Source organism: Pomacea canaliculata, linkage group LG5 (assembly GCF_003073045.1).
Source record: "Pomacea canaliculata isolate SZHN2017 linkage group LG5, ASM307304v1, whole genome shotgun sequence".
NCBI classification, from domain to species: domain Eukaryota; kingdom Metazoa; phylum Mollusca; class Gastropoda; order Architaenioglossa; family Ampullariidae; genus Pomacea; species Pomacea canaliculata.
The window spans coordinates 22,719,841-22,745,508 of NC_037594.1; the positions used below are offsets into that span (position 1 = coordinate 22,719,841).

Here is a 25,668-nt window from a genome sequence, read left to right on the forward strand (position 1 = left end):
ACTTTTTTCTTTTAATCACTGTAGCAACAAAGCAATGCTAGAAAATTGTACCAACCCGCAAATCACGCAGTGTTCGGCACGATGTCTTGGAGTGGATGGGTGTGTCGGGAAAGATAATAAAAAAAAAGATAATAAAAAGCAGATGACCAGGCGAACATCCAACGCGTCACAACATGGCTACAACGTACATCCACAAACTACCAAAAAAAAAAAAAAAAACCGTATATAATCTGAGGAATATTTTTTAATTTTATGACATCTTCAGAATGATGCGACAATGCTAACATTCTCTAGCTTGTTATGCGTAACACTGTTGTCCGACGCCAGCACAAAACAGAGCAAAATCTGCTCCTTTTTTCCTTTTATAAAAATATTCTATGAGGTCTTCTTTATGTACATAGCAATGGTCTTTGGTGTCTGAGGCAAGGACCACACCCAATGCACATCCGACACACTAAAGGGCCCCTGTCCATCTTTGATGGTGACGAAGCCACTCCAGTCGCGAGCAGTGTTTCGAACCAAGAGCTGGGTCACTGTGCAGTAGGTTCAATCCTAAACCCACTTACAACATGCTACACATAAGCCTGCAACACCAGCCTTTCAACTAAATGAACATGGTCGAATTAATCTGAAAGCAATCGAAGCATAATGTATTGAACTTTTTTTTTTTTTTTTGCATGTCACATACACAATGCATTTGAAACAAAGTTTCCAGGCTACAAGAAATGTCAGCAACAACGAACAGAACAAAGTGTAAACTGAACCTATATAACATGAAAATGGAAAAATTGAACAATGAACAGAGTGCCAGAGACTGGAGAAGGAGAGTGGCCCCATTTCTCTTCTGCTGGTGGGTTTTCATATTGACAAGCAAAGCAGTGTTTTTTTAAATGTAAACTAGTGATGATGGGTTGGAAATGATGAGACTAGCTCCTGATTGAACTAGCCCCTATGATGGTGTTCACCAGCAGCCAACACATACACATGTGCCATTGTTGTGTTTGCTGACCAACTGGCCAGCTGACAAGCTTCAGGTGCCTTAGTCAAGGACAGCACATCAGACACGTTACGGGACGCACACAAACATTTAGGCTGCTTGAGTTCAGGCAATAACACTGACCAGTGGAAACACTACTTACAGCTGATCAAGTTGAAAGATTACCTTTAACAACCATAGTGCTTCCTCTATTTTGTAAACAATAACAAACAAAATGGTAAATATTTCCCCTGTCATCTGAAGAAAACAAATAATTTATATCCAGGGAATATGCAATGAATATACATAGATAACTCTGATTTATATGGACACAATGAAAGAAGCTTGGTGTACAGAAATTACAATTTGTGAATGCCAACTCCCTGACCAAGTCAATCACAAATGACCATGCAATAATTCAAAGGACAATCCAGCAAACTGTAACAACAACACTTTTATTTAGTCCAAACTGGGTGGGAGGAAGCAAGCTGAGACAAGAGTCAGAAAAACAGACAGGGGAAAAGTGAGGAAGAAAAGAAGTGCATTCCTCTTTAGAAGAAACAAAGTACCACAATCATTTCCTGAGGATTAAAAAGTTATTGAGCAGCCACCTCTCTCATGGGCTGATTACAATGGGATAGCTCTGCACTGAACAGCTGTATACATGGCAGTTACCCTCACCACCATTTCCCCCATCAGCGCTCACACTGCAACAATTCACTCTCGCGCAGTTCTCTTCAAAGGAGGGGAAAAAAAACCCAACTTAATTAAATCACACACTCACTACTACCAACCATTCTTCTAGTTAATCACGTGTCCCTATGGAAAGAGGGGGTGGGCAACATCTTGACAACATGCTTACAACATCAATGTCATCATCCTCAGAGTGCCCGCCACTGGATAGGGGACAGCAGCAAGTGTCACATCATTTAAGTCTTCAGGATGTTGCAGGACACAGATTGCGCCTTCTTGACCATCCAAGTTACTCTGTCCATAGTTGTTTACCCCCATCCCTAGTGTCAGCAGTGTGCAGTTAAAAAAAAAACAAATAAAATTGGTGTCTCATTAGGCCACATGAGGAAGAAAGAAATCCAGGCTTTATCAGTCAGGACCATATTCTCCATGCCAAGTTTTGTTAAAAGGCATTGTTTAGTCTGCCACCACCGATGTTCACCTCCAAGAGAAAAAAAAAAAAAAAGGCTGGCAGAGATGCAGCCACTAAGCAACAAATAAGTAAACTTGTTCTGCTTGCAGCAGACCTAGCCTGTGTAGAGATACTCCTTGCAAACATCCACGTAATGATCACTACCTGCACACAAAACACGTATATGGCCCTGGTGCTGCTTGTGCTGACACAAGTCTTGCCCACCACTTGTCATATGGTCCAGTCTGCTAGGCAGTTGAACACAATCTTGTGCATTTTTAGAACATCGTAACTTGTTGAGCAAGAAAATGTACACATCTTTACTTGCCATTTGTGTTTGTGTCAGAGAAATGCTTCCTCTTTTGAAAAACAAAAGACTTCTTTCGGAGTAATCTTGTCGAAATGGATTCTCTCTAGATGCGAGAAGGTGCAGTCTTTCAACTGCCGTTCTTGTTTGTCCACTGTCATGGCCAAGTATTCGCTGCAGCAGCAACTATGTGAAACCAAAGTGGAGGCCCTGATCATGGCCCACCCACTCAACTCTCTGGGCCAGATGCTGAACAGTGTCTGTACTGCAGTCTTGACACTATGGCACTTGTCTCTCTTGTGCTCTATGAAATGGAAGACTATGTGGGAAGGATGCCAGACCCATTCAGACAGCACTGTACTCTTACTTTTTGTCGTCTGGATCCAGTTCCCGGAGTACTGCTATTGCGTCTTTCACAGCATGATAGATGATGTTCTTTACCTGTATAGCAAAATATTCAGGCTATATAAAAACAAATTGTTAGGTCAAAAACACATCAATATCTGGCCACAAAAAAGCAATAAAATAACCTCTTTCCTAAGAACAGGCATGGCTGGACATTTCAAATGATTTTTAAAAAACCAATCCAGCACTTGATCAAAATTAGGCCATCCCTCTTTATATATATATAAAAAACAGAAACTAGGCAAAATAATATTAACTACACACAAAACAAGAGGCTGTTCTGCAGCTGTCTAGTATAAATTTCTTTAAAGATGGATTTGTCATGCTTCTTTAGTAAACTTTTAAAAAGATATTTAGTATTTTTATGGGAAATTGAGAAACACAGGAAAATGTCATTTTGCAAGTTATATTCTTAGCTTAAGATCGATAAAGTTAAGGTTTTGACATGATTTTGAGACATTCAAAAAGTCCGAGTAGCTACAATCCTGAAGAGCTATAAATGATATTTAAAAAGTTTAAAACTGTCACCCCTCAACAAAACCAATCAACTTTTCTTACTATTTCTTACTGTTTATGGAATTTGCTATTAACAAAGACTACTTAATGGCAACTCTGTACGGTGAGAAATGTTCTCACCTGCAGTTTGTCTTCATGATTAGAGTGTGTATCTGACAACTGGCGGAACTCTTGTGTCAAGCGAAAGCAGTGGTTTAGGTGCTCAGGAGAGACAAAGTCCTCAGCTACTTTTATACAGCTGTGCAAATTACGCACCTGCAAGTACAATACTTACAATGCTGTATAATCTGATAAAGACAACAATACCTTAACACCAAAGGAAAATCTAAACACAAAAATGCATGTCACAAGGCAGATGAAAGTAAATTTAAAATTGATATCAAAACATGCCTGAAGCACAGTTGTTAATGTTCTACATCATGCAAACAGTTGAGCCACCGGACTGCTAGGGAGAGGGGGGAAGAGAGAAGTCTTCAAAGTAAATGTAGCTACTGAACAATTAGAATCCTTACAAAAAAAGTGTGTTGTGGCCCCCGAAAAAAGTCTATCATTATAACAAAGCCAGTAAATTAAACTTGAACCTTAAATCCGATGGCACTGTTTTTAAAATAAAAACCAACCTAACTAAAATCCACACTGGTACACTTCTGGATGCTGGGATAAAACATGTACAATAGTAGAGTTTTCTGAGCACCAAGAACAAATTGGTGAAAGGTATTTCTAACAGGTCAGAATGTGTAGCATAGGTTATCTCACTAAGCCTGCTGCTTCCTCCAGCAGGACAGAAAGGTCAGTAGTGGGCAGGCAGAGAGACAGACATAGCATGTTTGGCACAGTGTCCTAGCATCATTGTCTTAAAGTTGGATGACACCAGTGAATGTGATTGACCAGGAGACTGGCAAGTGGTCAAGTATATTGCCCAAGATGCCAGCATGGTCTAGGGTCCAGATAAAGATAATGTCCTTGTTACAACAAAGAAAGGCTGCATAGATCATTAGAGGGTAGTCAAAATGCTGGGAGAGCAGATAGCGAGGTCCGACTGAAGATTGGTTAAGTGCAAGGATAGCCAGATGGCATGACGTTCTACAGAGGTATTGGAGAAAAACAAGGTAAATGGTGTCGCCTTTAGTAAAGGTAAAGTCAAGGTAAATCTGGAAGAGGCATCAGCGTGCCCATTTTTAAACGACCATCTTAACCATATTATTTAACTGCCTTGCCACAGGTGTGAGTTACTTATCAACTTTTCTATAAATCATTTATATAAATGTCTTGTCGCGTGAGAGGGACCATGGTGTCAAACAGGACAAGAGTAGAAACAGCCAAGAAAAACCAAAAAGATCTGATAAAATTATGCTCTGGAAATAATCTACACTGTTACATGTGCTGACAAAAAGCAAGACCAACCTGATGGGGTGCACCAGCAGGAATGAAAATGGCATCCCCCAGACACTGAACTATTGTGTAGCCCTGCACACCATACTCTTTTAAAAGACGTTCACGTAGTTCTTCGTCAAGGTACCAGCTCTGATCATGAATAGAGTCATGGTCAGGTTCAATGGTCTCACCTCGTTCCTTTGCCACCTGGATTCGAAACAAAGTTTTTGTGAGTTGCCCATAGATCCTTTTTGTTACAGTCACTCCAAACTTGCTCACATGCATCAACACTTATTTCACCTTAAACACTCATTTCAATTCAGGTATGTTGTGATTTACCTTATTCAAAAAGTCACGAATCTTGTCTGCATCATGGGCATCATAGATTTGCCAGAGTGCTCCTGGTATTTCATGCACCTCTCGCACACGTCGCTTTGTAATGTTGTCACACCCAGCCTCATCAATAGCCTTAACAGCCGCTGTTGGAGGAGATAACAGGTTTCTCTATTTAGCATGTGAATAATAGAAGGAAGTTATGATACTAACATTATCCTCATCAAGATGGCACTAAAAGATCATCAAAATAACCAAGCATAACATCATGTACATTGCCTACCTTCCTCATGCTCTTTCCGTCCTCTTGGTCCATCACTGGGGACACCCACATACACCAATACATTGACAGCATCTGATATATCCAGGTGCAAGTTAGTAGTACCCTCTTTAGGATACTTGGCAGATCCATAGGCATTATACATTTTAGGACCCAAATCAGGACGCACAAGAAAGTCTGGGAGACGTGAAGCCAAGTTAAGTTTGCCATTACGGCCAGTGTACTCTGGAAGTGGCAATGCTTGCATAAGGTCTTGGAAACGAGATGGAAGCATGTCTGAGAAGTCATCACCTGGTGGCCAGTCCTTCAGCTTTAAAAGCATAGGGAAGCTATCTTCATCCAGAAGACGATCTGAAACATAAATAAGGGCACATGATAGTAGATCACTTTTATGGGAAAAGAAAAAAATTACATAAAATACAAAGTGTCATAATGACTCCTGAAAAAATACATTCACTTTCTCTAAGCTGCTTCATTTCATGCAAGTTGTATGTAAGCAAACAAACCTTTCCCATCTTTTAAATGTTTGTATTTCTAAAGTCAGTGTGCTTCAGAGCCTTATTTATATTGTTTTCCCAACAGTGACTGCAGTAAGGATCATGATATATGAGAACAAGTATTTCAGCATGCTGGATAAACTATAAACAAATTGTGATCTTACAAGTAAGGTGAAAATTAGGACTTACTTTCAATTGATTCAAATCCATCCCAAAAGTCTTTCATTGGGTTGCCAACAATGACATTGCCATTACGGCAATTGACCAGGTCATTTTCAAGATGACCAAATTCATTGCTGAAAGATTCAGGGTGCCACAATTCTGCGTTGACCAGTTTGTTTACACAGGACACCAGGACTGGCTACAAACACCACCACACAAAGACAATGAATAAATAAATATCAATTCAGCTTTGATTAAATCTATTATATATTTTTCATTCTATTGCAATTTCAGCACCATAATATTCTGTACATGCTGCTACAGTGACCAACATCCCCTAAGCATACAGTGAACATGACTGATGAGTTTTCTTTTCAGCAGCAACTCTCTGACACTACTAAATTTATTTTAAAAAAAATAAACTAGTATAAAGAGTAAAAAGGCGTTAAAAAAAAATATCAGTGAATCATAAGGTAACCAGCACCGCTTGTGCTTATCACCTTTCATGCCATGCAATAGCCTTTGAACAACAGAAGAACAATTTTTTTTTCAAATGGAATGGGTTCTACCTGTCCACGCTTCCACTGCTCCTGGAAGATCTTCAAATTTCCCTTGTGCCTGGGATCGTGTAGACGCAGCAGTCGACCATCACAAAGCCAGGAGTGAGGAACGTCTGGGTATAACACAGAAGTCTCTGTAAGACTGTGAGCAATTATGGGCAGTTCGCGGTTCCACTGGCCAAGCCGAGGGATATAATGAAGAAACTTGAATGGCTGAGATCCAGTGTCAAGATCACGACAGCTCTTCTCCACCACAGACTGAATGATGTTGTCCAGTGAACTGCCACTAGTTTTTGGTCTTGTCTTTTTCTCGTTAGGTACTTTGCCTTTTCCAGCTGTCTTAGTCAATAGTTCTCGCAATGTGGAACAGCTGCCAGAAGACTTTTTGTCACCATCCTCTCCAAGAAGGTCATCTTCTGTGATTTTCTCTGCTTTTGAAGAACGTTTATCAGGCTTGTCCCCACCTCTCAAGGCAGCTACATTTGCTAAAAGGGCTAGCGAGTCTTGGTTAAACTCATCTTGTTCAACAAGCTTATCTTCATTATGATGTAGTGCTAGATTCTTTTTCCCTCTCTTTCCTGACTCATCTCCAATTCCATTCATCATCTTCTTCACCAGCTGCTATATAAACAAATAAACAAAATCATCATAATGTAACTACAAACACTATTATATGGCATATGACAATACAAAGAAAAACTAACCAACTTCACAAATCCATCGTACACAATTTAAATATTCTAGGTGAAACACAAAAAATGACCTGCACTTTAATCACACATGCAACATGGATTTAAATTTCTCAAAAAGAAAAAGACAGTATCCATAAAAATGGTTGGACATAAAATGATGAGTAAATGTTATCAAATGGGGAACTGACTATTATCTCTAAAATCTTCAAAACTACTGCCCCCACAAGTAGCCAAAGGGGTTTTTTCCTGTACGCTTGACAGAAGTTTGGAAATCTTGAAAGCTTTAGTTAGCCTGCCAGCCTTTCTTTCCTTATTAGTGTGCCTTTTACAGACTCGAGTCATGTAATACAGTCACACAGAGAGAGAGAGATGCAGGGAAGGAGGATTGACTTCAATTTTCCCAGGATTAGCTGAAGAGTTAAAAGTGGGAGAAAGCCTGATGGAAAATCCCCAAGTAAATAACTTTTTGAATGTACTTCCTTGTTCAGACAAAGTGTTATTTATGATGCACGAGAGTGCATTTTTGTGTAGCATCCACCCAAGAAACCAGAGTACTTGAATGTGCTATTTGTGTACTACAGCATACAACTGTTTTATTTACTCTAACATTAAAAAATTGCTATGCGGCCGAGGGCATCTTATCTTGATCTGGCTTTGCTGGGAACCTAGCAAATGGAGGAACAGTCTCATTCCCTGTGGAGCACACTGGCATAATGCCAAGGTACAGGTGCCAGTTGGCACTCGTTGCCATGCAAGAGTGCTGAGGCTGGGGCCTGGTAAATGCTGCTTGATAACAGGCATTCAGTGCACCTTGTCTTTAAGAAGTTTTCCACACCAGAACATGATAGTGCAAGTAAACCCGCATTAAAAAGTAACTTATTTTATATCAAACAAGTATGCATGTGTACAGAACTGAAGACTCTTTAATCTCACATTATATACCTCAATAAAAAACTGACAAATGCAAAAAAATAAAAAAATTAAAAAAAAATAAAATTTTAAACATATAAATAAATAAAAAAAATGCAACACCAGAGTTAGTTTCTAGGTCAAGAGACTGTGAGGGGAGAAGCACCAACCTGGTTCATTCCATTTTTGTTGGCAGACTTGCTGTCAATAGTATTTTGTCCACATGGGCACTTGGCTGGGATTGACCATTTACGGCGAATATCATGGATAAGACGACCCAGTTCCCACAGTGCTGTGAAAAAAAAAAATATAATAAGCATAATCTGCTCTCAAAAGGTAGCATGACAGCACATATGGCGGATGTCAAGAAAGACTATTACAGCAGTTAAACCAAATTCCACTTATCCACTTACCATCGCTTGGGATGATTTGTGTCAGCATTAGTTTTTCTGCTTCATGTGCTTGGCGATTAGAACTGCATGTCAGCCACTTGCAGCAGTCTTCATCTAGAACAATTCATGATGCATTGCCAGGTTTAATTTAAAAAATCAGTGCTTTGTAAAAACCTAAACAATTTAACTTTATATGTAAATATGAAAAAAAAAAAAGGCAGGAGACCAAAGAACAGTGTGCATGTAATCAACCTAAAACTACAGCTTCATGAATGACCTGAAAACTACAGACTGGGGAATATGAGCTCTGCATAAAATCTACCCAGCCATACATTATATAATAAATTTTGCTTACTTTTGCCATCTGCATTTGACTTCATTTTGGACTTATAACAGTCTAAGCAGACCACAAAGCCGCATTTGTGACACACCCAGTGCATGTTGAATAATGTGGTGTCACACACATCACACATTTCACGCACTCCTGTTACAGCTCGTTTCCATGCAATTTTAGCTGCAAAAAGAAAAAGGAAAATCTTTCATGTTTTAAAACCTGACTTTTCTATATTGGCACAGCTATCTTTTCAGAGACCAAGTCATCCCTTCATTTAAAAAACAGTCTTAACTTTTGATAACAAAAAAAAACATTGACACAAAATTTCATTCTATTTGAATGCTGAAAGTTTCACAGACTCAACTATCTTAAAAATTCAAGACAGAAGGAATAGTTTGCTTCTTTGCCATTTTTAATTTAAGACAGCTTAATAAACAAAGCACTGACTTTTATTTCTACTCTAGCTTTGCATGACATAAAATCTGTTGTCTGTTTAAACATGGGGGACTTACCATCATCCCCAGCCCAGGACTTTGCTTCCTTCTCTTGCTCCACCAATTCGCAGAACTTGTCCCCCACTTTAGCAATGATAAACTTTGCATTCTCATCATCAAGTTGTGGATCTTCAGCTGTACAAAATCCAGTAATTTACTCTTTAATTTTGAGACATTAATATGAAGCACAAGATGTAAGACTGCTGAATGTTTATGAGCCGTGTTATTAATAAAAAAGCATGACATGTCAAAGTATGAACATTAACAGGAAAATAGCAATATCATAAAAACTGATGACAGGAAAATTGTAACTGAATGAACATACTTCCCAACAACACCACTTACTTGGATATCGAGGGAGCCAAGGCTCTATATCATCTGGATCTGCATCTGAAAGTTCCGAGAATCCTGCTATTGTCACACTACCTTTTGCACTATACTTTAATCTGGAAAAGAATCAACAGGTAGAATATAAACCACATGATGATCATCAGCACTTACAACCACTCCTACAAAATCAATAAACCTACCAGCAAGCATACATGTTGAATGACCAGGGGAAAAACCCCACAAAAGACACAAGTTTAATTACTAAAAAAAAAAAATGTTACCAGATGAAATAAATAATGCAAATATTAAAAGATTAATAAAGAAGAAAAAACCCCACAGATGCTTACCTTCGAAAAGCATAAAATCTACAGAAGATGTTGGGAATCTTTTTACTTCGCTGTGTTGGAGTCATCTTACATTCTCGACACTTGGACAGCTTTGGTGTAACCTCACTGCAAGGACCGTCCTGTATAAATGGTGCTCCAGTGCGCTTCAGGGTGGCCACCGAATCTTTAACCAGTGGTTTATTGAAAGACGATCCTTCATCAGTAAACACATAAGAAAGCCAAAATATGCACAATTTCATCTTCAGGTATCAGATTATATAAAATGATATACACACATGCAAACCTGCAATAACCCAGACATAAGCACCTCAAACACCCAGTGTTTTGTGATAAATAGTGGAAATATTTACCATTTTTTGACGGAGACTCTCTGAAATTATCTCTGCTGCGCCGAGTCTTTTTTCTGTCTTTGCCATTTGAGTCGCTATCCTTCTCTGAATCTTGGCTGGATGGCTGCGGGCTATCATCACAGGCATGCTTAGAGGGCAATAAACCTTTTACAGGCCGCCCCTCAGTCTTTTTAACAGTGATCGGGGATGATGATGCTGATGACTGTGCTAAGACTGGTGATTGCTTTGCTATTGACAGTTGAGAAGGTAGCGTGGAGGATGTCTCGTGGGTATCTTGCTGGAAAATAAAACTAGTTCTTTTACTGTTGCAAAATAAATAGTTAACAAGAATTATACCTAGCTTCCATTTTCCAACGTAAGATGGGCATAGGGTTAATTTAAGAAATATTTTAATTTCCGTCCTAAAAATGACTCTTTAGTTCTATAATACAAGACTTTTAAAGACAAAGAAACAGGACCAAAAAGTTTCCCAATGTTTTTATATTATGACAAAAAGTTGCACAAAAGATGTCTACATTCTAACTAGCCACACTTTAGTACATACTAAATAACCGTTTTCTGGCCAATAAATTTACTTTTAATTATTTTTGCATAGTAACAGTATTGTGTATACTATAACCTCCAGCCCCCACCCCAAGGAAAAAAACTGTTAGCCTGTTAAATATAAGTCATCACATATCTTTAGTCTATTGTAATATACATAAGTCATTGTAAAGGTCAACAACCAAGAGATACCAATTTTATGACAACACACCTTTTCCTTTGGTTTTGGGTTGTCCTTGGAGTCAGTTTTGGGGCGCTTGCTGGGATTCTTCTTGCGAACATTGTTAGGTGTGGTGTTATTACTTTCCCCGTGTGTAGGGGACAAAGATCCTCGGTCTTCAGTTTTCACTTTTTTACTAAAAATGGACTTTTTGGATTTGGCACGCTTCTTAGCCATGGCAGGACTCTAAGAAGAATTAAAAATAATGGGGTTACAGTCTGTCAACACCGTTGAACTATTTCATAATATGCTTTTCAGGATAATCTTATTCTTAAAATAATAGTAAGCATGCTGTAACTGCACGCATCTTACACAGCCTGATGAACAGAATTCCATGTCGATGAAACTTGGGTCCCAGTGCAAACACATATAATGTGCTTAAAACCACATAGCACCTTTTGCGAAAGTTCTATGCAGGATAATCATTCAAGCATGCTGATTAGAGTAACCGTTCAACACCTGGTATGTTACAAGTCTTTCATATTTTGTCTCCACATGTCCTGACAAATATAATAAAGAGTGACAATACATTTTAGAAAGGTAATGGGACGAGAGTAAAAGAAATGCTCCGGCACAACTGAAATTCAATCCACATCATCTTGTTTTGTTTTGATCATGGTAAATGGATTATGATTCATGTGTGAAGGTCTGTTCAGTTACTTTATTTCAGACCATCTTTTGGCTGACTGGTAAAATATTTCAATTCTCAAAATCGCTCAATGTAAGAAACGGATTTTATAATTACTAGAATCTCTGGCATGATGTTCAAACCAAACAGCTAAATCATTTTACTTGACACTTCACCTTTTCTTCTAAAAATATCGGGATACCATTTATTTCAATGTCCCGTTTACTATAATGCTGCTCAGACAATGCGTGTTGCCCTAAACTATGAAAATTTGACAGTAAGCAGCAGCACCACCCTCTTCTCTACATCTGCATTAATTTTTGTGGCAGCTGGAGTTATTTTCTATGCATCTATACATAATCTTCATCCAAAAGGGCAAGACATAAAAAATACCATCTAATTTGCACAATCAGTGACATGACACCATTGCTTGGCTTAGTGCATCTTGTCTTAAGTAAGTGAAAATGATTCCCACACTAAACAGACAAAAGGCACATGGTGGTAGTAAACAGTCTCTTACTTCTACACCCTATTAGTTCAGTTCATCAATGACTTAGATCACTCTGAAAATATTTTTCATCTGATTTAAATTAAAAACTGAACACTTTTGCAAAATATCCAGGAAAAACTTGAAATACTTTCCCACTCTTATCATTTGGCAATTGTGACCACTTATCTACAGACTGTTACCTAGTTTACCTAGTAACAGAAAAAGAATTGTTGTTACACTACACTCTTTGCTATTAAAATTTGGAGGAAAAAACCTAGCCCAATGAATGCCAGAATAATTAAGTGATCACAAAGCTTGCTGCTACTTGTAAACTGGAAAAAAAAAAAACAACCCTCAAATTTTATGTACACGCCTAGTGGCTTGTGAAGCATGTACAAGCAGCCATAAGCAAATTGGGTTGAAAGGATAATGCTGTCATTATAGCTTGCATTTATTTTACAACTAGTTCATGCCATTTTCCACGCAGCGGTAAGCCACCTGGGGTGGCAGTTATGAAGTGGTGGGAAGTCTTTGCCCTGGGCCAACAAAGGGGAACTCGATGACAAGCGTCTTGTTTACAAAGTTATAAAGAAAAGTTCAAACAGTGCAGATGTTTTACCCCTAGAGCTGTAGATATAAAGTGGTAGCAAATGAGTTCTAGAGTAAAGAAACATGAAGTATTGTCTGCTGGGTCTGGATGTTGCATTATAACTTCAGAAACAATATCCCCATTCTGCCCTGGGAAATGACTTACTCTTGCTTCCTAACTACAGTCCCAGGGGAGATTTGTTGAAAAATAAAAAATAAAATAAAGGCAACAGATTTAAGCTAGAGTTTGTCATCCAAGTGACATCCGTGTGTATGACCATGTCTGTCTATGCTTGTACTAAGCAAGAATACTACTAAAAAAAAAAATCACATGAAAGAAACTGATAATACAAAACCCCAAATACATCATTTCTCTTAAATCCTTAATGAACTACAGGCACTGAATAAACACAGTGTAGACATTTTTTACATGACAATCTGTGACATCTGATAATATTACTACTTGAAATCCTGGTTATAATCAGATGGTACAACTTGTTATAGACTTACTGTGTTACCAGTTTCTTACTATACATCAATTAACAAAGCTCAACTGTACCCTAAATGCTTGAGCAAGTTTACAACACGTACTGAGGTGGATGTCTTTCACACACACTTGTTCTTAGCCTTTTCCTTTTTTTAAAAATCAAACTGGATTACTTTCAGTACAGGTAGCAAACTGCCCTCCATCTTACATGTAACCGTCACAATACAGATGTATGATGCTGGTATAACAAAACAAGGGAATGTTTTTCCTCCTATAGTCATGTGAACTGGTGTATATGCTCAGTTATTAATGGTATACTGCTGCTGAATCTCACAGCCCTGTATGTCTTACATGATTTTTGAATGTCACCGATGTCTCAAATTTGAATCACCAGAAAGAATGGTTAAAAACAGTATTTACTATTCATAAAATACTTGTAGATCTTTTAAACTGAACTTCTAACATAGGACAGGAAAGAATGGTTCCATCTGTGGAAGGAGGTAAAGGAGCACAAGTGGTGCCGACTACCCTATTGGTGACCTTCACTACTTCCAACTGGCCTAACAATTACCCCTAGGGTAAAAACAGCTTTCCTACTCAAAGGTGGAAGTATGGCCTTTGTCTTCCTAAAGACTACCTTTGCCCCACCCCTAATCCAGGGAACATATTGTGAGCTTAGTGACCAGTTGCAGAAACAGGGACACATGTAAAATATCTTCACCCTTAAAGTCAAGAAACTGCCCAATGTCATTTTTATGCAATTTCGTGTAACACTTGACTAGTGATAAAATAAGTTTGTTCTATTTAGTAGGAAAGTGCTTCCACCTTGTTGCAATTTCACACTATGGGGGGGGGGCGGGGGGAACCCACCACATCCAACGCCCAGCCCTGTGAACAGGTGTCACATACAGTATCACCACCACACACAATGCCAAATTAATTTAATTAGCTAACCCTAACCATCAAATTTTCTTTATGTGATCTGGAGTTCTTAATACAGTTTATGTGAAAGCCTTTTAAATATATACTTTACATGAATATTTGTTCACGTCAGTTTGATCACCTACACATCACACCACTGTCAACCACTTAATCACTCAAATCACACCAACACACCGAGTTATTGATCATCCATATAACAGCGCATGATGCCAAACCACAGAGAGACGTGATTAAAACTATGCAGGCAATTTCTGAAACTGCACTCACAAGCCACAGAAGCATCTCCAAGCTAAACTGCAGAGTAGCATACACAATGCATGAAAGGCATGTATCATAGCCACTGTGTGACACTGTACAAAATCAGTCCTAGAATATTTGAGAAGTGGATAATTCAGGAAATTTAAAAGAATTCTTACCTGTGACTCAGTTTCTGATGCAGATGAGGTAGATTCATCGTTAGCATGCTTGAGATCAGAAATATTGCCATTGGCCAGAATGATGCTCGGTGCTGGAGAAGCTGTCCCTTCACCATTAGCTGACGAAGCGGACGAATCCAACACAGACGTCACAGCATCTTTTAAGAAACATTTCACTTCTCTGGAAGTTGACTGACTGGAATTAGAATCCTCCTGAACAAGTGCAAGTGGGGACGGGGAAGCCTGCAACACAATGCACTTTTTGTCCTCACCCGAGTGCCGTTGCAGCCAAGCCTTTTTCACTTTAGTTGCAATTGCAGCACCACCCCTTCCATGTGGACTGGCATCCATTCTGGTCTGAGAAGGTGGGGGGCTTGGAGCACTGAGGGTGTCACTGTCTGTATCCACCTGGCCATTGGCCACACGGTTCACCATGTCCATAGTAACTGGAGTCTGTGGTGCTGTAGTGGGCATTAATGGTGACTGGGACACATCCTCTCTGCTGAGTACTACTGGAGGATCTACCTTTTCAAACCCACCCTGTCCTTGCTGCTGCTGTTTTTGTTGCAGTTCCTGTTTCTGCAAGCGTTCATGCTCCTCTTTCTCAAGTTCCAGCTCCTGGTCTTGGAGAAAAGCTTTATGCACTGTGGTCTCGACAAATGACCGGAAACTGTCCAGGAATCCATCTGGGGTAGCAGTTGGTGGGTTTCCTGGCTGCAAATTGACAGCACTGCTTGTAGTGTACGGTGAAGGATTGATCAGGACCTGAGGTGTGGTGACAGGCACCGACACCATGCTTGTGGTAGGAGTCCTTCGTTTGTTGGCTTCACTTTCTGCTGTTGCTGCCTTTGAACGCTTCTGTATTGTTCCATTGTCTCTGCCCCCACTTACAGCTTTCCGTTTATTCCCCCCACTTGTAGGACTGTGTTGAGGATGCTTGCCAGTTTGCTGTGTTGCAGATGGAGGGCCTGTGGATAAATATGGATTGTGCACAGAGGCCACGGATGATGGAGTGGAGGTAGTGGTAGTGGTAATAGTTGTGGTAGCTGCTGCAGTAGCTTGTGATCGACCAAGGGGAACTGAAGCTGAGACTGTTCCCTGGGTGTACATGGGGTTGGGCACAAGACCCTGCTGAATGAGACTGTAGCTGTATGCAATGGATGAAGACACAGGAGGCTGAGCAATGGCTGCTTGGAGGGGCCCCCCAGACTGGGCTGGCACATTCTGACCTTTTATTTTCCCACTAGACTTGCAATAGTTTATAGGCTGTTGTTGGTTCTGCAACAGTCCTGAAGCTTGCTGCCGCTGGGGTGGTGGTGGTGGCTGAGTTGGCCCAGGGGTCAACTGGCTGCCCATTTTATATGGACTTTGTGCTCGTGACATGCCTTTTGCATCCATGCCACAAAATGCTGTGGTGTGAGACGTTGGGGGCATGCTGGTGGTGGTGGTAGATGCCATGATGTGATGAGATATGCTAGAATTTGTGGAAACAGCAGAGGACAAAGGTGGATCCAATCGCTGCTCTGGCATGTGTGCTGGCCGAGGACGAGGTGATGAGGAGGAAGAGGAAGAAGAAAGTGATGAGGAACTGTGATGATGTGAATGAGCAGTGACAGGGTTCTCTATTTTTACCACTGGTTTATTTTCCACTATCACAGAACTTTGTGGCTTCATGTCTCTATGATGTGGGGGCATCATATGGCTGACTCGTGGTGGTGAAGGATTGGAAGAATGTGCAGGACTGGGATAAATTCCCTTCTCCTCCTTAACCGACCTGCCACTGCCTGGGGCCAGTCCTTTCTTTTGTAACTGTTCCGTGGTCATTGTGGAATACTGGGATTGATAACCGTACAGACTGAAGCTAATGGCTTCAGGCTTGCCAGAGGAGGAAGTAGTAAAAAGAGGATATCCTGAACTGCTGTAGTGGTAAGGAGGATAGCCATAGATTGGTTTGTTGTCTTTCCCTGTAACTCCTTCCGATTTCTGATCACCCCGCTGTTCTAAGATGCCCTGGATGTGTCGCTTGTCATCTCCCATAACCAGCCGATCATGCTCCTCCTAAAATAAAAATGACCATTCTTTTAATCATCTTCGGTGAATACATCCTTCCAAACTGATGAAATCTGTCAATAGCGGTGACAATTATAAACCCCATAAGCCATGATATATGGACAAATATGCACATAGCAGATCCTCTACACATTTAATTTTTAAAAAATATATCATCAGTAAGAGACAAGTACACATATTTGTGCTTACAATGGATATCCTAATCTTGTGGATTTGTTTGTAAAAGTTACAAATGCAACTATGAATCTGGAATAAAATCGCTAAAAACTAAAGTTCATCATACTAGAGAATCACTGTTATCACAAACAGCAAGTTTTAAGTCAACAGCAACCTTTTCACTATCTAAATGCATGTACAGTCAATGAATGCCACAAGAAAGTTGTTATATCATCTCTAAAATACCAGGAAAAATAAGTTCAGCCTTACTCTTTTTATCCTGTCGTCCTCAAGATGATCAGAAACTTTCTCCCCCTGAGAAACTGAGGGCAATTCTGTCTTTCCCAAAAGCCCCTTTCCTGTTCCCTTAGAAATTGATGGTGCTGGTGGCCACATCCCTTGAGCCATACCCTAGTGAAAGTATAAAATCTCATTAAGGTGATGGATTGCAAATGGAGCCAAAAATAGCCTCCTCTCCCCCTCTAGTGCCTACAACCGCCCTGCTAATTGGCAAATGCGGCACAGCTAGTCGTACATGTGTTTATACTTATCTGGCACATGCCCCTAGAAAGGGTTTTGAGTTTTTTCTGTTTTGTAAATGTTATTTCACCGCCAAACGTATGCACTTACTATTGACCAGCAAAGCGACCCGCTTTCCAGCGCGCTGTTACACTATGAACCTCCCCCCCCCCCAATTCCCGCCTGTTTCATGACTCACAAAATTGCTGGCCCTACCGAACAACTGATAAAATCAATGTGCCCTTAGTTCAGCACCACTTGCTTACATCTCGCGCTGTGTGCCTCGACATGACTGTTCGATAAGCGCTGCATGCATTGCTCTCCTGACCTAGCTTGAAGGTCGGCAGCGTCACTACGTGCTGAGGTGCATGGCGCTACACGTTACCCAAACCCTTCTGCAATTCCAACCCTCTATCCGATCATCGCTCACTGCTGCCTCGGTAGTAGTATTTCCAATAGTGTTCTATCGCGTATCTGAATGCTTGACATAAAAACACTCAGCGTCTTTATGTAAATCTAAACCAATCACATTTTAAACATCAAACATGCGCGTGCGTACACAACAGACAACCTCGTGTGGAATATTTCCTTTATGGGGAAAATGATCGCATGCACGCGCGCACACACACAATAAATCAACATGACAGATAGCTCAGCTTGCCCGTTCAACACTCTAAATCGAATCTCTCTCCCCCCTCAACCCATAAAGCACAGCTCAGACATTACACACACAAAAAAGGCGCGGGAATAGTGTGACGAGAAGGGATGGAATATATTAAAGCCAAGGTAGTTCTGGCAATATCTGTGTCCAGAAAAGGGACTGGAGACTCACCCTCTGGTTGGCCAGCCGGCTGAGGGACGCTGTGAAATGCTGGTCCACAGCGGCGCTGGTGTCGGCGGCCTCGCGCAGTATTCGCTCTCGCTCCTGTCGCTGCTCCCACTCTCTTTGTTCCAGCAGCCTTTCCCGCTCCTGTCGCTCTTTCTCCAGCCTTTCCCTCTCTGCTTTCTCACGTTCCAATCTTTCAGCCTTCTCCTTCTCAACCTTCTCTCTCTCTAGCCTCTCCCTGCAAACCGACAGATCAAAACGTCCAACAATGCTTCTCTACCCGTCTACCATGCGCGAAGTACACAAAAAGGCTCGTCTCTCCGCGCGTGGTCACGCGGTGTGCTCAGACTATCTCGTACACAGGCCTCAGCCGTTTTGTTGTGAACGGTGAACACCTGCCATGCCTACTTACGTGCCCCTTTACTCGCACTGGATGGTGCGCCTGGACTCATCACTAACCCCTTTGAACATGAAGGTCGCCCAACTACGTCGCTGCACACGTATGCACCGCGTGTCATGTACCACAGCTTCTCAACAACGCCACCTCACAATAACACAGCCACACCAACCGACACCTCACAAGGCGTCTGTTTACACCTGTGCCAACCGTACAGCTTTATTAGCACAGACAAGGACTCGCTAACTTACACACTCAACTGTCAATTATGGCCGACACTAGGAGCCTGGCGCTAACCACACTCTCCTCTCGTCAGCGTGCCACACGTGACAGAAATCAGCGAGAGAAAAACAACAAATCCCCAGTGCACGATTACTGGAAAAGGAAGCTAGACAAATGATTGTACGGTGCTTCTGAACTTACTGGGCTGGCTAGAGAAGCCGGCTCACACACGCCAGAGAAGCCGCAGAAGGACTGCAGGGCCAGAGACAGGAATGTCGGCCTGTCCGCACTCGCGTACAGCAGGGTGAAGGCCGCACCAACATACCACCGCGGATCAAGCCAAGTGTGACCTCGTTTTTACAGCCTAACACGCAGCCGCCGTTTCGTACGCAACCACCACGAAGGGGAAAAAAAAAGCGAATACCTCTTGAGGCCAAGCAAGATGGAGGTTCCCACGGTAACAAATGTCTAATCTAAAAATACATGCGGTTAGTGGCAGTGATGCCACACACACACACCGTCAGCTACGTTGCAGGCACATCCAAGATGGCAGCCGCGAGTGAAGTACGCCGGCTGCTAGTGGATACTCTCACACACACACGCTGACGAAAGGGGGGCAAGATTTGACTATCAGGCGACCCCTCGTTACAAAGGTAAGGGAGTGGAACAAGGGGCCCCCTTGTCCAACGACTAAGCAGTCCCTTGTCTGCTCACCTGCATGTCTTGCTAAACGATACATCCACATGGGCTGGCGGGTCGTCCGTGGGCCCACGATGCGGCACTTACACTACAGCACACTGCCTTACTCCCCAGCGCCGCGCACAACAGTACAAACTCCTGCTACACAGCGCGCCAGCCGCCCGGCTAAGCACGGCCTCATTGAATATTAACGTCTTTCCTCTTGCCCTTGCCTAGACGGCTGTTACGGAGAGCGTTACGGGCACAGAAATGCCTAAGAATTACAATGACTGATGGAAGGGGGAAGAGTTAAAGAGGGACCCAAACACTGAGCGCATTTGATAGCATCTGTGAGAAAGGGGAGGGGAGCGAGTAAACTGCAAGCGTAATAATGATACGCTTTCGAAACTGTCCATGACACATCGATCATGCGATTAGTTCTTTTCCTCGTTTGGGGGGTTTCGGAAGCAGTGACGTACAGATGCACGGGAAACACTAATTCTCCATCCTGGCAAGGTTTCAAATCGTCTTGTTTTCTTTAAAGACCGATATCGCGACGTGTACGAGTTTTCTCCCACCCCAGCATCGTGTAAGGGGATGCTGAAGTCGTAGTGTAGATGATAAATATTCTCGTTGCTGATGCACTAGACACAAGCTGTTCATTAGCAGCTATCAGTGGTGTGTGGACACAGCCAACTCACAACTGTAAGCCTTCCTGACAAACCCTTAAGCTGAATAATAGCCGTCTTAATATGCACAACAGTATTCTTACGTGCTTCTGCACCACTGATACTAAATGTATTTGTTGTTATTCTATTTCAGGAGTTGGTGGTCTTTCAATAGAAACAAGTTCACACAATTATATGGGCTTACAAATTGAGTTTTTTAGGAGAAAGGAGGAGGTGCCTTAATGGAAAATAATGAAGGGAAGTGGAACCTTGGGTTTTAGTAATTTGACCTTTCGAGCTATCAAGTGTTCCTAATGACTGAAACCAGATTTCTGAAGTATTTTACTAATCAATCATCAAATGTTAAATGATGTCCTTAGAAATCTATTTTATACAGAAATGTTCACAAGCAAATGATGCAATATGAAAATAAAAAGCTGCACTGACACATCATAACAACACCCCCATTTTACTTCTTTAAAGTGCACTTGCATTAAATAATGTAAAATATGTGACAATTACTTTTAAAGTCTTATCTGTGGTCTAAAGAATTTAAGCAAGAGAAAAGAAAATTATAAGGATAAAGCCTAAGGATGATGGAAGAGCAGTGGTATTATCAAGACTTTTCTTTTGCTACACTTTGTTATTAGTTTATCTTATTTTTTCACTAGTTAAAACTAGTGCGATGAAAAGCAGCCGACTGACATGAAATACCTGTCTCTCGGTTTGGTCTACAAAACGTCAAATGAGACAAAAAGATAAGCTTCTGCAGCATTCAAGGTTCAGAGGTACTCCTGCTTCAGCATAGCCCAGTGCCAGCAGCTCATACTGTCACCAATACAGATGACCCAATAATCTTTTTTGGGGGGCGGGCGGCCTAATGATATTTCATATCTTGTAACATAACACTGTCACCAGATAAATGAAACAAAAAATACAGCATGCCTAGAGAGATTATTTTTATCATTGCTATGAGCTTTCTATTGAGCAAACTGTGGACCAAGGCTATCAAAGATTAGCTTTCTCACGACAAACTTCAGTGCATGGTGTACCTACTAAAGCTACGTGCAAATCTACATGGCGCTATCAATACCAACCCTTCACTGCTCTACAGCATTGATCACTGGGCCATATTTATAATGGCAGTGTGTGTGTAAGAGAGAGAGAATGCCCCATTTTTAACAAATATGCATGAATGACCAAATGTGAAATAACAAGTAAAAACTTCACTAAATTTGGTCAAATGTTTGTCCATATTCGTTCTGTTAAGAATGGTCTTGAAAGGAGAAGGGTTTTTTGGGGGGAGGAAGACAACAGTATGAGAAAGTAATGACTAGGCAAAATAATGCAGTTCAGGATTAACCCAAAAATGACCACAGTAAAGCAGTCTACACATTCAGAGGTGCCTAAACCAGTCACCTCTTCAAAAACCAACCAAGGTGTCATTATAAATAAATACGACTTTCTCCCAACCACTTTCCAAACGGCAGATACCAACCAGTGGGGAGGACTTTCAGTTGAGACAAGTGTAGCTAAGAGCAAGGCGAGGTGAGGCCAAACCTACCTCTCCATCTTCTCTTTCCTTTCCCGCCGCTCCCTCTCGGCCCTCTCCATGCGCTCACGTTCCAAGCGCTCCAGTTCCAGACGCTCGAGATGCTCGCGCTCCAGACGGTCCTGTTCTAGCTTGCGTTCCAGCTGTTCGCGCTGTAGAAGAGCGTCCCCGAGCCAGGAGTGCACAGGCCCCTGCGGAAACTTCTGCAGCACCTCCAGTTGCGGCAGGCGGCCGCCGCCTCCGCCCCCGCCGGCCAGCGCCGCAGAGTAGGGCAGCGTGGGCAGCAGGTGTGCCGTGTTCTGGTATTGCTGCAGGGCCGCCATCTGCTGCTGCTGGGCGGCGGCTGCAGCGGCCAATCCGCGGGCGGTCAGGGCGTCAAGCTGTGAATAGCCATGCGGCATGGGCAAGCCATGCGAGATGACCCCCGGGCCCAATTGGTGCGCATATGACAGTCCAGGAACCAGGGAGCGCGCCAGGGACGTGGGGTGAGGGGAGGTAAGTGTGCTGGAAGAGGAGGAAGAAGAAGTGGTCAGTCCCACCGGCACGGCCGTGGGCACGGCGTAGGTGACAGCGCCGCCCAAGGGCTTGTGCAGACTGGGAGCGACACAGGTGTTGAGGGTGCTGCGCACAGTGTTCTTGCTCATCAACACAGGGTCGCGGTACGGGTGCACAGGCTCGCCGCGATCCACGATCAGCGGGCTGGACGCCGGGCTGCTCTTAATGCGCCGCTCTTCTGGACGCGAAGAGGGCCGTTGCTCTTCACCCACCAATTGTCCTTCATTGCCGCGCGACTCGGCGCGGTCGTCGGAAAGCGGCGTGGTTGCGATGCTGTTGTTGCTGTTACGGGAAGCGGTAGTTTGCACGCACGTGAAAGCGCTGGCCTCCCGATGGCGCTCGCTAAACAACTCCTGAACCTTGTTGTTGTTGCTGCTGCTATCACCTCTGTCTGCAGAGTGCGACACGGTGTTGATAACCGGCGTGACAGCGGCCTCTGTGGTGCTAGTGCTGCTGTCTGTATCCGACTTGCTGTCGCCCCCGAGGGCCAACTTGTCGGCTTTGGCCAGCTTCGTCAGTTGATCCGTCAGCGAGCGCGTCACGTCGATGCCGGCGGGCAGGGCGGCCGTCTGGGAGGCAATGGAGGAGCTGGGGCTGCTGTTGTTGCGGCCAGCCAGCAAAGCCTGCTGCTTCTTGAGGTGCATGCTAGTGTCTTCGGGCTGATCCCCTGCGGTGGTCGAGCAGTCCCCCACCAACGCTCTCTCGTCGCTCTCAGCAGCTGGGGGAGTGTGCGAGTGGGACACTAGCTGTCTGGCCGCTGTTGCTGCATCCTCGCCAGTCACGGGATTACGACAAGAAACCAGCAGCGATTCGGGGCCAGCAACTCCATGTTTACCCGCAGCTACCGTTGTCTTCTTTTTCTCGCTCTCCTCGTCGCTGGCTTTTCGACTGAGCGTTGGTTTTTTCCGCGAGGAGGTGGTCTGTTTGCTGTCCTTTCTACCGAACTCGACAGAAGTGGCACGAGGTAAAGAGGAGAGGACCACGGTGGGAGAAAAGGCCGGCGTCAAAGAGGTCGTGCTCACTACCGTCGTCACTGTCCTCTCTGCTTTCTGAACACTGTCCAACACGCAAGTGCTGCCGGCAGTAGTAGTAGTGATGGACGACACTACGCCGCCTTCACTACTGTTGTCAGTGAGTCGTTCTCTCGCACTCTGGCTGCCAGAAGTACCGCTACCTTTACAACCACACCACCACTAGAAGCAGCAGAAGCTTTCTGCCTCTGAGACCTGCTGGTCTTGTCTCTCGGGGCACTGGCCCCCGCTTTGGCGCCTGCGCTAGTGTGCGCCTCACCGCTACTCGCGTCCCTCTCCAGACAGACGCTCACTTTGCCGTGGCTGTCTGACTGCGTTCTGGCCTCTGTATCAGTTTCTCCACTCTTCACACGCTTGTTTGGGGAAGCTGACCTTGGCGCGGGCTCCGCTGCTTGAGTTCCCTCCGATTTTCGTTTGCGCTTTTCCGAAGCTTGGCACTTGCCTCGGCTGCTGCCTCTCTCCTGACCTGCAACGTAAACACATCAGGCAAACATGAACAAATACGCACCTCAGAGTGAGAGACAGAGAGAAAAAGAGGAGAGCAGTGTGTGTGAGGGGGAATCACCACCCTCCTCCCACCGCCCATGGAAATAGGAGTTTCGTGTCTAAGGCGTGATGCTGGGCTAGAGGGACAGAGAAGTTGGCTGTTAGAGTACAATCGATCACGCGGCGCTGTGATGTTCGGGCTTTTAGCGCAGTTTCCTCTCGCTCCGCAGTCTGCACAGCTTGGCAGCTATTTTAAACCTACCCTCCTTCATAGGCACAAGCGACAGCAACCTGTAATTAAAAACAAAGTCTGGCTGCGTGACAAGTAGGAGGGTGGAGGTGTGCAGAAACGAAGCGGTGCCCAGCATTTCTTATTTATAGTTTACGCGTCATAGCAACCGAAAGCACGTTCAAAAACAGTCTCTACAACCTACTCATTCGCGTTATTTTGGGCCATTTTAGTTCCCAACGACTTCACAAACTCCCCGCACATCCTGCAGCAGAGCTAAATAGAAGCAAAGAGGACATGGATCATTTGAGTGTACCTACTTCTGACCCTCAAAACAAAAGTGAGGGGGGAAAATAGGTTGTGAACAGATGACCCGATGGCCACGCAGGCTTTTTTTTTACGAGGGGGGGGGGGGCAGGCGTGTTACCTGCCTAACGCAGGTGTCGGGCACAAGCACACAGCCGGCTACACGGCATGACTCACTGCACAAGGCGATAAGAGGCCAGAGTTTCTCCCACGGCTGCGGCTGGCGGCTCCTAGTCAGCCGACACAAAGACGACGGCGTAGCTAGGAGCGACTCGACGCCCAGTTTTACTAACCGGCGTTACAAGGTGCCACCTGATGGCAGGTCACTCGTTGCCGCCAAGGGCAAGATGCCTTCGCCACGTGTTCCAATGAAGGTATTGCTAGATTTCTTCACCCCCTCCCACAGTCCTCCCTCCCCACTCGTAGACCCAGGGGAGGATAGGGCGGCAGAGGTCAAATACCTCTTTTGTGTCCTCTTTCGCTTCAGGCCTGGTTGATTAAAAAGCCTCTTTACCTCTCCGCCTTCGCCAACTCCCTCCCCTCGCTCCGTTATCTCCTGTAGCCAGGTACGAAAAGTGTGTCCGCCAACCCTGACAGCCCGTGTTTGTGGGCCGAGCCGGTCACAAACAGCCATGCAAGGAGGTAGGAAGGAGGTAGGAGTAGGGGGAAGGGGCCCAGTATCTGCCATCACACCTTCTCAGGTCAGGCGGTGAAGGTCACACTGATCACGGGACTGAGAGAGCGGGTCACCTGCTCGTTGCGCCCATCTTTACCCTTACATTGTTCCCGCTCTCACAGCACGCCGGATATTTGACGCTGAACTATCCTTGCTAGAGCTACAACCTCGCCCACACAACTTCCACAGCACCCACTAAATTCTCTCTACGCTTAGCGCTAGGCAAGGACACGCTAACCTAGTCGATGACAAAGCACTGCAACTCTACCTCCCCTCTACAACATCCAGCAACTTAATAACAAACCACTTGGTACATATTTACTTGACTTACCCCTTTCTTGCCCTCCCCAGCGTCTTGCCTTGAGTGACAAGCGAATGTTGCCGTGGGTAAAGGTCGGAGCCACGCTCGTACCACAGGCACAACGCGGAGTGGTGTGACGCGGCGGACAGGTCACCGTGGTCAAGCCCGCTCCCCGTCCTCCCTCCAACTTTGTACACAACCACTCGAGTAGCGGGGCGCTCGTGTTTGGAAAGCGACTACTGTACTACACCGGAACCCCCTCCTCCCCCTAGCAGCCTCA

At 43.7% G+C, this 25,668-nt stretch overlaps 1 protein-coding gene across 4 annotated transcripts; it reads right to left on the reverse strand.

Moving 5' to 3' along the window:
- Positions 1-226: 226 nt before the first annotated feature.
- LOC112563891 (probable JmjC domain-containing histone demethylation protein 2C) lies at positions 227-25,592 on the reverse strand. Of its 4 annotated transcripts, none has more exons than XM_025238342.1 (20): positions 25,419-25,592; positions 21,817-23,856; positions 18,294-18,525; positions 17,213-17,353; positions 14,717-16,774; positions 11,157-11,351; positions 10,403-10,679; positions 10,053-10,251; positions 9,721-9,821; positions 9,394-9,510; positions 8,903-9,061; positions 8,569-8,661; positions 8,326-8,447; positions 6,564-7,172; positions 6,022-6,193; positions 5,339-5,686; positions 5,062-5,201; positions 4,753-4,929; positions 3,469-3,603; positions 227-2,868 (listed from the first exon to the last, which is right to left on the reverse strand). In XM_025238342.1, exons 2-20 carry the CDS (start codon positions 23,001-23,003, stop codon positions 2,791-2,793), a joined length of 6,540 nt encoding a protein of 2,179 aa, XP_025094127.1. In that variant the 5' UTR covers positions 23,004-23,856; positions 25,419-25,592; the 3' UTR covers positions 227-2,790. The 4 variants fall into 4 exon arrangements, with proteins under 4 accessions (XP_025094127.1, XP_025094129.1, XP_025094128.1 ...); XM_025238344.1 differs by having other exon boundaries at positions 6,564-7,175; positions 10,053-10,215; positions 25,419-25,590; XM_025238343.1 differs by having other exon boundaries at positions 6,564-7,175; positions 10,053-10,245; positions 25,419-25,588.
- Positions 25,593-25,668: the final 76 nt, after the last annotated feature.

Excerpts from the sequence above, each read along its gene's own strand:
- LOC112563891 (XM_025238341.1), bottom strand. The coding sequence starts at position 23,003 with ATGCACCTCAAGAAGCAGCAGGCTTTGCTGGCTGGCCGCAACAACAGC. Across the intron at positions 5,202-5,338 it reads ACGGAAAGAGCATGAGGAAG|CGGCTGTTAAGGCTATTGAT; the intron begins GTAGGCAATGTA and ends CTCCTCCAACAG. Across the intron at positions 2,869-3,468 it reads ATCATGAAGACAAACTGCAG|GTAAAGAACATCATCTATCA; the intron begins GTGAGAACATTT and ends TTTGCTATACAG.